The 12757-nt window shown below is 37.6% G+C and overlaps 1 protein-coding gene across 12 annotated transcripts in view; it reads left to right on the top strand.

Annotated features, from left to right (window-relative positions):
• The window catches only part of Mast2 (microtubule associated serine/threonine kinase 2), a 144908-nt gene that overhangs the window by 74642 nt on the left and 57509 nt on the right, over positions 1-12757 (top strand). For 5 of the 12 annotated variants that reach the window (XM_031378271.1, XM_031378270.1, XM_031378269.1 and 2 more), the window contains one exon: positions 9144-9338. The exons of 6 other annotated variants lie outside the window; for them this stretch is intronic. In XM_031378271.1, coding sequence (XP_031234131.1) covers positions 9144-9338 — 195 coding nt within the window. Of the gene's footprint in view, positions 1-6206; positions 6570-9143; positions 9339-12757 lie in introns of those variants that run through there. One more of the 12 variants, XM_031378278.1, reaches the window with a different exon arrangement.

The following is a 12757-nucleotide window of genomic DNA, read 5'->3' as shown; positions in this document are numbered from 1 at the left end:
GAAATTCTCCATCAGATTGGTTTATTTGTTTTCTTTCAGGGTCCCAGATATCTCATAAGCTCTGGCCATGTCAGGTAAAGAGCTTTCTTAGTTTCTGTAAAATTCGACCCTATATGCCAAGTACTAGGTCAGTTTTGTTGGGAGGATTTTATTTGAACTGGCCATACAAAATTGTCTGTAGTTCCTTAAAAGTGTCTTGCTAAACCTGAATGAATGAATATGATTCTCAAATGTTACATCTGAGGCAAGTCCTTGGTTGCATAAGTGTTTTTATACAGTTATATTCTAGTGTTCAGAGAGAGAGAGAGACAGAGACAGAGAGAGACACACAGAGAGACAGAGAGAGAGAGAGAGAGAGAGAGAAAGAGAGAGAGAGAGAGAGAGAGAGAGAGAGAGAGAGTTAGTTTTATTATACCTATTCAGATAACTATGTTGCTTTGAAATGTGAGGAGACTTAGTTAAGCCTTTCTTAATCCTGGTTGGAGGCGGGCCAAAGAGAATGAGAAGTGATTTATCAGTGTTTCATTACACAAGAGTTGAGTCTACCAATTTATGGGTTATAAATAGCCTAAAAGAAGATAATGGGCTTCTTTCACATATTAGAAATTAAACATTAGAAGACTATTTCTAACAAGTAACTGTAGTCATTCTTTCTTACTATTCAGTCCTGCATATTAATTTTCATTTTAGTAGTTCAGATGTTAGTAGCCTTCTCTACCAAAAGGAGTTTTGGAAATTCTGACTCAGTCCACTGGAATGATCTGGAAGCTGTCCAATTGTCCTAGTGATACCACCGGAAGCCTGTGCCCAAGAGTCTATTCTTTGACCTGCTAATAGTTTTAAATACTTGCTGACTTCTTTGCCTTGTAGCTCTGAGACAAGCTTTCTTTGCTTAAAACACAGACTTTGGCTACTAATTAATTGCATAGCTTTCAAACAAGCATCACTGTGAAAGAGGTTTTATAGATAACAGAGATGTGAAATAATTATGGTTATTTTACTGATAATATTCAAAAGTGAAAGTTCTGATTAAAAGCCATTAAAAGGTTACAGTTAACAGGTGAATTAAGTTGTTTAATACCTTATTATAAAGACAGAACAGCTGGGTAATGTGGCATATGCATTAAATCTCAGCATGAAAGAGGCAGGTGCACCCTTGAGTTCAAGGTCTTCCTGACCTGTAGAGAAAGTTCCAGGATAGACAGGACTACACAAAGAAACATGATGCCAACTCTGCTTTTGAGTGAAGTATTTACAGAATAGTTCTTTCAGAAGGTGGTGAATGATGTATTTGATTTATAAAACATGATGAATATAATGATTACAGAAGAAACAAACTTAACGTGACATTTTAGTCATCTGATACAATATACGTACTAAAAGCACATAGGAAAAAATCATGTAAAAAGAATCAGGGTGGAGTCTGGAGAGATGTCTCAGTGGTTCAAAGCACTGGCCATTCTTTCAGAGGACCTGGGTTTGATTCCTATTCCCAACATCAGTCAGTGGTTCTCAACCTTCCTAATGATATGATCCTTTAATACAGTTTGTCGGGCTGGAGAGATGGCTCAGCCGTTAAAGGCTAGGCTCACAACCAAAATACAGTTTGTCACGTTGCAGTGACCCCCCCCACCATAAAATTATTTTTGTTGCTACTTTATAACTGTAATTTTGCTACTGTTGTGAATTGTAATGTAAATATCTGGTAGGTAGGATATCCAAGATGTGATCTCAAAGAGGTCGAAACCCACAGTTTAGAACCTCTGCCCTTCATGGTGAATAACAACCATTTGAAATTCCAGTTCTAAGATATCTGATGCTTCTGTTTGGTCTCCATGAGGACTATATGCATGAGGTGTTCAGACACACATGCAGACAAAATACCCATACGCATGAAATAAAAAATTATTTAAAATAAAGTATTTGGAGAGTCTGCTATAAATATTAGACATCAGTATTTTTATAAAACTGTGTTGGTCCATAAGATATTTGATGACAAATTTCGAAGCAATGTCATTACTAAATGAGTATTTTAAACATCTGAGGTCAATATTGAGGATACTGTGCTGTTATTTCCTAGTAAAATATGCTTAAGTACTTTCAGGATATTGGATGCCATTCTTATAACTATATTACAATATATATAGTTTTGTATAGCAATAGACTTCATCATAGGCTGCCTGTACTGGTTTAATAAAGTAAGTATCCATTTTGGAAAATTCCAGGTATGACAGTTAACATAGACTGTAAAACTGACAGAATGTAGAATTTCCTAAGAAACAAGTTTCTGGGCCTTCTTGTGAGGTAGTTTCTGGAACTGATTAATCTAGGAACACCCACTGTAAATGTGGATGGTACCATTCCATGTGCTGACTTTTTTTAAAAAAAAAAGAGGAAGTAGGCGGAGCATTAGCATTCTTTCTTCTCTGACTGTGGATGGAGCACGATGCCTCCTTCTCACTTCTGCTTTCCTGACTTCTCTGCCTTGCTGGATTGTACTCAAGCTAGGAGCCTTTCCTTCCTTAATTCGCTTTTGTCTGGTATTTGGCTATAACAATGAGAAATAGTAACTGATAAATACACCAGGTAAAAAGAAACTTCTAGACTGCTTCTAGGCTGTGTAAGGGTAATATATAGTTGATGGCCAGCAACTAGCTAGCATTGTCTTTTTTAAACCACAAGGAAATGAATTCATTCAGTGATCTGAATTTAGAGCTGGATTTATTCTGAATCAAGATTGCTTGAGGGAAAAAATAGCCAAGATAGCATGCTGATTACGGGTTTTTGGAATACTACGTGTAAAAAAAACCTAGCTAGAGTATGTTGGAATTTCTGATACTAAGCTCATAAATAGGTGCTGTTTTAAGTGGCCAAGTTTGTGGTCATTTTTTTTTTCTGCATAGGCATTGATTTTGGTTCTTTCTTTCTTTTTCTTCCTTTTTTTTTTTTGTTTTTGTTTTTTTGTTTTTTTTGTTTTTTGTTTTTCGAGACAGGGTTTCTCTGTGTAGCCCTGGCTGTCCTGGAACTCACTCTGTAGACCAGGCTGGCCTCAAACTCAGAAATCCACCTGCCTCTGCCTCCCAGGTGCTGGGATTAAAGGCGTGCACCACCACCGCCCCACTCTGGTTCTTTCTTTCTTATTCATATCTGTTTGTTTGAGTCTGGCTTTGAACTCTGTAATAGAGGATGGCTTAAACTTCTGTTCATTTTGCCTTCACTTTATGAGCTTTTTGGCTTGCGTGTGTGTACTGACACACCTGGCCAGCTTCAGTCAGTTTTTCTACTCAAATTTTCATTAATCTTAGACAAAGATCTTTCTCATACTGAAGTTTCTACCCCTTTGTTTTATTGTTTTGTTTTGTTTTTGATATTTGAGACAGGGTTTCTCTGTGTAGCCCTGGCTGTCCTGGAACTCACTCTGTAGACCAGGCTTGAAGTTTCTACTTTTATAGTACATTAGTGGCATTCTGACAGTTTTCCTTCTGTAGCCTTTAAGGAGAGAAGAAAGATGTAGTCGTCTTCCTGGGTTCTGAACAGTAGTTCTTGGGTGGAATTTTAGCATTCCATTTTGCCAGTATAGATGACCAGCTCTTGTAACTAGGCAGCTTTATTTCTTTAAGGATCTTAGTTTTTGCCTGTAATGTTTAGCTGATCTCTAATATGAGTGATGTATTCCACAGGCTTTCCCCACCCCTTACTCTGAGTTTCTGTGAATGAATAGGAAAAGTTGAATGCTTCATTTGCCATACTACTATGTCCTAGCCCCGTTATTAATTCAGTAAAATGTTAGGCACAGAGATATTGCATAGAATCCAGTGCCAGTAAACAAAGAATGTACTCTGTCTGGAGATGTATTAAACTCTGGAGGTAAAAGTAGTATTCTTTTTTATGTTAGATAAAGGGTATAAAATATGACAATATTTTCTAAAAATCAAATGTTTTCCATCTTCAATATTATTGAATAAATCCCCATGTTGTCTCAATTTTCCTGTGGTTAGTATTGCAAAGCAGTCTAGAGAAAAATCAGTTTGCCATTGTTGTTAGACACTTTCACTGAAAAGTATAGCTCAGAAATTTCTAACATTGATTCTAGAAACCAATTACTTTGGTTCAGTATTTTGGCTGAAGAGAGTGATAACTTTGGGCTAATAAAATTCATATGAAGTGTAGTTAAGCATAAAACTTTAGCAGAGATTGATTTTCAGTTTACCAATGTGGTGAACTTCCTCTCTTATTTTGTTTGGTTTTATATGGTTATTGTTGTTTGAAATATGGGAGTCTTAATAGCATATATTGTATAGGAATACTAGGACTATAGGTGTTGTGTGAGAAGTACTTAGATCTTAACCTACTAAGTGCTTAATAAAGTTTGATTTTTTTGTCATTACTGTACTTTACAAACTTTGGTTTAGATATTAAAGGACTGAAAGATATTGGGAAGAAAACTCACAATTTTAAGCAGACTCTAGAATGGGATAGCCTGAGGCTGTGGCTTTTGTGACTGATCCTGATGAACTAGGACTTCCTAAGTAGGACCCAGCACTTGCTGAAGTTTCTGAGAGCATTCAGTTACTTTAAGACTTGGAGAGAAAAGATTTGAAACTGTGAAGGCCAAGGAATTGAGCTAATATATTGTGGGAAAGTAAGTATTTATAGCTACCAAGCAAGGGTGGATTTGCTTAGGTGATTAAAACAGAACAATGACTTTCAAATGTTTTAGATTTTTAGTAAGAAGTAGATTTTATTTTACAATGTATCTCATCATACATGTTTACACATATTTTTATGTATTTCAATAATAATTGTAACTAATTCCATAAAACCATGTTTAACCTTATTATGTGTAATACTCTGACATACTATATTTTCCTCCCTTTACAAAATGTTGATCCTGTCCTCACTTGATTTGACATGATTGGAGTATACATTAATCTTTTGAAGTTCACCTGGAAAATGGTTGGACATTCTTTTCCATGTACATGAAGGAAGAGCCTGTAACAGTTAGCTAGTACTGGGCAGTAAGGGGTGAGACTTCGCACTCTTAGCCCCTGTAACAGTTAGCTAGCACTGGGCAGTAAGGGGTGAGACTTCGCACTCTTAGCCCCTGTGCAGCTGCTTTGGCTGCTTAGCTGTCTACATGGCAGGCTGTGTTTCTTAGACGATTGCCTGTTATTTAGATGCATCTCCTTTTTTAAAATAGGAAGACAGACAATAGTAGCCAACACTTCTATAGTGCTTTCTGTGCTGCATACTTTTCTGTTTTGCATATTATTCATCTATATTGGATACCTTAATTATCTTTGTTTTACAGATGGGAAACTAAATCATACTTAATTAGCTTACATTAAAGTCTTGCATGTCTTTCTTTTTTAAAGATTTATTTATTTATTGTTATATGTAAGTACACTGTAACTGTCTTCAGATATACCAGAAGAGGGCATCTGATCTTATTATGGATGGTTGTGAGCCACCATGTGGTTGCTGGGATTTGAACTTAGGAAGAGCAGTTGGTGCTCTTGCCCGCTGAGCCATCTCACCAGTCCAAAGTCTTGCATGTCTTACATGTAAATGTTTTCTGTAATAGCTATTGGATCAAATTACATTAGTTTCTGGGCTTGTAATTATTTATATTATGTTGAGTGGTTTCATGTATCTCAGGGTGGTCTCAATCTGCTAGGTAGGCAAAATTGACCTTGAATCTGATCTTTTTGCCTCCACCTACCAGGTCTAGATATTAATATGCCTTGATATTCTAGACTTATTTTCTTAGGTTTTCTCACCACAAGTTATTGGAGTGATAAAGAGGTTAATAGAAATTGAATAAAATTGATGTCAAAATTTTAAGAAATATAGATATTTAAATTAGTCAGTTTTAGAATTTGAATAACGACTATGTTTGAAGTCTTAAGTAAAACTAATGTCCTGTTATGTTCTACCAGGCCTGAGTTTGAGAATGAATAATGTTGCAGAAATACATACTTATTCTTAGCTCATTAATTTACCAATTTGGGATCTGTAAGAGGCTTTCATCCAATCCCCTGCCTGCTGGAACAGCTGTTTATATCCTTGCTCATGGCTCATGGGTTAATAGTATTTCTGACACAGTGTGAGTTTTCAATTTGGTATGTATAATTTTGCCAGAGCCTTTGCTGCTGCCAAGTCTGAGGGTGAGAGGGTACAGCTGATTTGTGGGGGAGGGTGTAGAGGGGACAAGGTGCTCTCTGGGTCTCTGATTTGCTGCAGGCTGAGTGTGAATGATGTCAGGCAGATCAGAGGACAGCTGATTCAGTTGGGATCTGGAACCTTTTGCTCTCTTGGACTCTTAGCTTTTGTGAGGGGATTCTGAATGCTTTGCTGGTCACTTTTTTATTTTATTTTATTTTTTTGAGAAAAATATCTTAATGTTAGCCATGAGTTTTGGGAACCTTTCTAAATTTTTACTGGCTGAAATGTCCCTTATGTGAGAGAAGTGTTTGCTGAGATCCATTGTGAGAGGACAGATCTTGATTAGTCAAGAGAATGATGAAACGGAGGAGAGAGAGACTGGGAGCACCGAGCCTACGGATTCAGTAAGGAGGCCGGGGTCTCTGGCTGGAAACTGGCAGGGGCCAGAAAAGAACTGATACCAGCAGTCTTTGCATGGATGAAGGAAGACTCTGCTTTGGAAATGCCTGTTAGGACGAGGGGGACAAAGCTTGCTTTATTGATTCAAGGTCAAAGAGTGGTAGGGACCTGTGGTGTTTCCAATACTGGAAACTGAGAAGTAATTTTAGGGGTTCTTTGGTGCTTGTAGAAGCTTGGTTAACAATAAACATAGTTTCCCCGTTGCCTTGAAAGCAAGTTTTTAAAGTTATTGTCAGAGATACAAATGAAAAAGCCTCCAGAATATGAGGAAAAGAAAAATAAAAAGCATTCCTCCTTTGACTCAGGTTGTGGAGGGTTACATTTCTGTCCTTTGCCTGTCAGCTCCCAACCTCAGGCCTCCCCTTGCAGATCCAAGTGGGGTCCTTTACCTTAAATTCTGTTTTTGGCTAAAACAGAAACTATTAGGTGAAGATTTCAAAGCTGGTAAATGAGGAAGAGGGTTCGATTTTGCGGGTGGTTTCCCAAGATCTACACAGATTTGCTTAGTAAAGAAGTGTTGAGTAAATCCTAGCGTCCGTGTCTACTCAGTGGGCCTTGAGCCTTACATTTCTGATCCGGGGAGCACACTGTCCTCCTGGGTATTCATGCTCAGGGAGGCTTTCTGTAGGTTGAGGCCTTTAGCATGCTCATTGACTGAATTATTATACTAGTCCTTACAAAATATTATTCATTTGAATGATAATTGGCATATTGGGAAACTTAAAAAAAAAAGAACAAAAAGATTGAGACTAAAGTAAAAAGATCACAAAAGGAAGCATAATCAACCAACGTAGCATTAAAGTAAATCTGACTTAATTGAGCATGAATTTTTAAATAGAGTTTGTAAGCTACAAAAGTATAAGTGGTCAACCATTATGATCTCTGAACATTGGTATACTATATTGTGAGTCTTGTGTTTGTTTTAGAGACGAATTTGAAAAATAACCCTGATGGAGGAGCTAATAAGTAGTTTACTAATTCTTTTCTCAGACAGTTTTTTTTCTTTGTAACTTTGGCTATCTTGGAACTCACTCTGTAGTCCAGGCTGGCCTCAAATTTAGAGTTCATGTGTTGGGATTAAATTAGGCATGAGTACCCTGTCACCTTCCTTTCTCTCTCTTTTTTAATCACACAGTCCCTTTTAGACCACAGCTCATTGTATGATTAATGTGCAGAGTGGTAATTACAAGCAACATGAAAATGAGATTAGTGTTTTTACAGGTTTTTAAAGTCTTGATAACATAGTCATTAAAATGACTAAATTTCATATTTTGTGATAAGATTTAAGACTTCCAAGCATGGTAATGGGTGTTCATAATCCTAGCTTTGTGGGAGGCTTGAAGTAGGAACATAGTAAGTTAGATGGCTTGAGCAATTTAGTGAGATGCTGTCTCAAGAAGAATCATTTTAAAAAATTAAGCATTATTTTACAGGATAACAAAAACGGAGTAGCTTATTTTAGATTCTAATGAATCCTAACTTATATATGCAAGGAAAAATATGTTGCATTTGTGAAAATTTAGGTATACTTATAATTTACTTTTCTCTTTTGAGATAGAGCTTTGCTATGTAGGCCAAACTGGCTTTTAAACTCATGATTTTTCTGTACCAGCCTCACAAATAACTAGATTCTAGACATTTACCTTTTTGAGTCACTGTTTGTCTTCCACTTTGTTATCTTACTGTATCTCCAGACTGTTTAGTTTATCCACCCAAGATATAAATTGAATAAATTGAAAGTTAATGATAAGGAAGGTCAAGATTTCCTATATGTGTGTACATATGTATATACATATATATTGTATAATATAATATATTTAGATATACTGTCATTGTATCTAAATAATAATAATAGTACAGGAAAGTGACATTTTGAAATAGATTAGGTGCTTATATAATAGTTTTTAAACTTTAGAGTTAAAATACTATTCTTAGTTAATAGTGTGTGTATATAAAGCCTTGCTAATTGTATAGCAAATTAAGTTTTATAAATCTTTTAAGTTATTTTCATTATCTTTTCTATTTATGACACTGACAGCAAATTAGAAATCAGTATCACCTGTCTCAGCCTTATTATCCTAATCGCCTTTCAAAGCACCTGAGATACAAAATAGCTAGATTACTTTTAGGGAAAAAGGGAGCTGAGAAACTAAAGTCATTGTAGATGCTACAGTTTGCAAACCTTTGAGGACAGTTTACCTTTTATTGACATTTATTTCTTTAGGAAGTTTTTGTCATTAAATATGAAATACTTCCTGTTCCTTGCTGATGAATAAATTTTAGTAGAGAATACAATGGTTTGTCTGGCCCATTTCTAAATACTTTAAATAGACAAAGCTGAAATATATATTTTCTCTATGCTGTTTGCCCACATTAGTACTAATGCAGAATATTTGAGATTGATTTTTGACCACTTACTTTTCTTAAGCCTCTTACTTAAACTGATTCACTTTGAATATGCTTCTTTTTGGTGGAGAAATTAACACTGACCCTGTTTTTTTACTATGATACCTTGTCAGAATCTCTACTCTTTGCCGAGGAGCCGACCTAAATCAGCATATGTTCTCGCCCTCATCGGCTCCAGCCCTCTCCCTGGCTAAAGTCCCATTTAGTGCTGATTGTGTGCTGTCTACTTCTCCTCTTGTCTTTTTCTTGAACCCTCAAGCCCACAGCAGTCCCTGCAGTCCTTGTTCCAGCCGCACACTACAGTGGAGGTAAGGAAGCCTGCAATAAATTGATTTGATTATTGGCAATTGCTTCTAGTTTCATAGATAAAAGTCTGTACCTTGCTCCTTAGTAATGGGAAAAATTAGATAAGAGGCTGTAAAATTGTTTCACAAGATCTCTGTTATATTCAAATTTTTGGAAGAAAGTAGGGTAGCATTATTAGTACTAAGACAATTTTGAAGGCATCCTAAGCTTGTGACTGTGACAACCTCATAACACGTACATATTTTATGTAGCAGAAATATCTGAGGGTCTAGAGAGGTCGCTCCGCAGTTAAGAGCACTTGTTCTTTTGGAGGATCTGGCTTTGACTCTTAGCACCCGCAGAGTGGTTTACAACTATTTGTGACCTCCGTTCCAGGGAATCAAGCAGACATAAAGGCAAAAGATTCATATAAATAAATAAATATTTAAGTACATATACACAAGTCTAAAAGCAGGCCTTTCAACTTGCCCCCAAAAGAAAACAAACAACAATAACAACAACAAATACATCTCATCCTGGAAGCTGCAGTGTTGTCACAGTGGGACATATAGTTTACCCTTTTGCCCAAACAGCTTTATTTGTAAATGTTTGTTGTGATGACTTATTGATCTGGCATGAAACCTTTGGCTTCTTCTACACCATCAATACTGGATCCTCACTGGGACTCCTCTTGGATACCCTGTTGTTACCCTGTGTCATGGAGATTCTGCGTATTTGGTTCTGCAGGACTAGCCCCTTCACATGCTTCAGCAGTTCATAGGTGGGGTAGATGTTGGGGTGGGCCAGCTCAAGGTCCTACATCTGGTCTCTAAGCCACTAGGGCTAGCTTGCCCATGTGCTGAGTGAGAGGGGGTGCTCTCTAGGTTCACGTCATCTAGGCCAGATCTCCCACACTGCTAAGGAGAGCTACCAGGGGGGGCTACCTCAGCTCAGCCCTCAGACAGAACAAGGCCCCAGGTAATATCCCAGACCACAGATGTCCTCATGGCCTTTGGTGGTAACATCTACATAGGCCACTCATGCCACTAGGCCATGGACCCAGGCATAGCCCTTGGAGACAGACATCTTGGGCCTGGACATTACCATGGCCTCAGTTAGCAGTGCAGGCTACTCCCATCAGGCTTTTCCTGATTGATGTCATATCTTCAGTTCTGCCTCTCTTCATAGTATACAAACTGTCCTGCTTCTCTTTCTCTTCCATCCTTCTACTGCATACATATGACGAGTAGGGTGGGCAGGCCACTTACTTGGGAACTAATCATTATTGTTGTTGTTTGTATCTGTGTAGTATACCTATGTGTTTTTAAGGACACGTGTGTGCAAATATGAACCATGAATCTGTACTTGCATGTGAAGGCCAGAGGTTGGTGTTGGGTGTTTTCTTCAGCTGTTCTCTATGCCTTAAGATATAAACTTAGCTGGGCAGTGGTGGTGCACACCTTTATTTAATCCCAGCAATTGGGAGGCAGAAGCAGGTCGATTTCTGAGTTCAAGACCAGCCTGGTCTACATAGTGAGTTCCAGGACAGCCAGGGTTACACAGAGAAACCCTGTCTTGAGAAAAGACATAAGCTTAATGTCAGGCTCACAGATTGAGCTAAACTGACCAGGGGATATCCTGTTGTTGTCCTGTCATGGAGATCCTGCAGCTTTGGTTCTGCAGGACCAGCCCCTTCACGTCCTGCAGTTGGAGGTATCTTCCTGCCTCCATCTTTACAGCATTGGGATTACAAGTGCATGTAGCCACACCTGGCCTTTGTATTGGTTGCTCAGAATCTGAACTCAGGTTCTCATGCTCACACAGTAAAGACTTTGCCCAATGAGCCCGAGTGTGTTACTGGAAATGGAGAATTGATAGAATTTGTTAATGGAGTCAATATGGGGTTTTAGAAAAAGGTAAGTTAGGAATTGCTAAAGAATTTGGATTCAGTAGCCAGAAAATTGGAGTTAAGTAACAGAATAGAAGATTGCAGGATAACTATATCGTCAATGAGAGAGGGGCAAAATCTTGGTTACAGGTAATATAATTAGAACTTGAGAACATATTAGTGATTTGTGAAATTGTGAGTTTCTGTTGATCGAAAATGGAAAATAAAATGTCAGAGGACTGAGTTGGCAAGCTGTCTTTTATTAGGTAGGGAGATGAGAAAAACTAGCAGAATAGTCACTGCTCAGAAAGAACCAAGAAGGTATCTTGGAAGCCAGATGGAGTAAAAGCTTGTAAAAAGATCAAAATGTATATGCCAAACTTTCTATCAGGAAAAAAAAAAAAACCAACAATTAAGAAGTCAAAAGGTTAAGTAATTTTTACTTACAGAGTATTCAGATTTAAATGACATAATTTGATTTTGGATCTCAGAATCTGCAGGTCATTGGAATAGTATTAGATATTAAACAGTAACAAGGGATTGTCCCTACCTTCAGGCAACTCTTGGATAGCACACACAGCCTAATGTGGGTCTAGTCTTGGCACATGGTGTGGACTAGTAACACTCCTTAATTCTGTAGTTTTAGAACATACGACAACCTTGAGCAATATCTTGATTGATAGGCATAAAAATATGAAGTTTGCTGTGTATTCTGATGAGCTTGTCTGCGTATTTGTTCACTGTATGAGAAGATGGTTTTGATTGTTTACAGATTATTTTTATATTTCTTTAAGCAGCCTTAAGATTCTAGGATATACTTACTAAACCATTGGCTCCTTCTGTGGATTACTTTTAATTTTTGTTTTGTGTGACCAGAACAGATTTTGGAACTTATTTCCCTTTTCTGAGGTAATATATTTTTTTAAGTATTTGGCCTTATTTTTATGTATTTTAAGTTTTTGAAATCGAGCTGGTGGGAAAGTAGTGTTTGGCCTTGTGAGGTGGAGGAGTGTGTTCATTTCTGCTTCATTTCTCTGGCAGCTTTTTTACTCATTTAGTAACTAGTGCTCAGCCAGCCTTTGGGAGCTACCCAACTGTGCTTTGCAGACTCCCAGAGCTCTTTCTGTAGTTCTCTTCCTTCTGGTACTCTGTCATGAAACTTTGTAGCCAGCTTTAGCCTCTCCATATTCTGTCTCCTCAATTCAGAGAGACTTTTGGTCTCTTTGTATATCCTCTTCATGTGTTGTTTCCTAGAAATATTCTCTAGGTAGTGATCTAGGGCAAACTTATGTTTCCCTTCTGTTGAATGTCTGTTGCTTTATATATTTCTCCTGATTTTATTTTAAATGAGATCAGGCTATGTTGCCCAGCCTGACCTTAAACTCTTAGGGTTTAGAGATCCCTCAGCCTCAGCCTCCTGCATAGTTGGAAGAAAGGAAAGCTGTATGTTACCATACTTGGGTGATTGCTGATTGTTTGCTGTTTCTTTTTTCCCCCCCCTCCTCCTTGGATTTTCTTTTTCTTTTTCCTTTCCTTTCCTTTCCTTTCCTTTCC

Source organism: Mastomys coucha, unplaced genomic scaffold (genome assembly GCF_008632895.1).
Source record: "Mastomys coucha isolate ucsf_1 unplaced genomic scaffold, UCSF_Mcou_1 pScaffold18, whole genome shotgun sequence".
Lineage (NCBI taxonomy): Eukaryota > Metazoa > Chordata > Mammalia > Rodentia > Muridae > Mastomys > Mastomys coucha.
The sequence above is the reverse complement of the archived record's forward strand: the minus strand, read 5'-3'. Positions and strand labels throughout refer to the sequence as shown.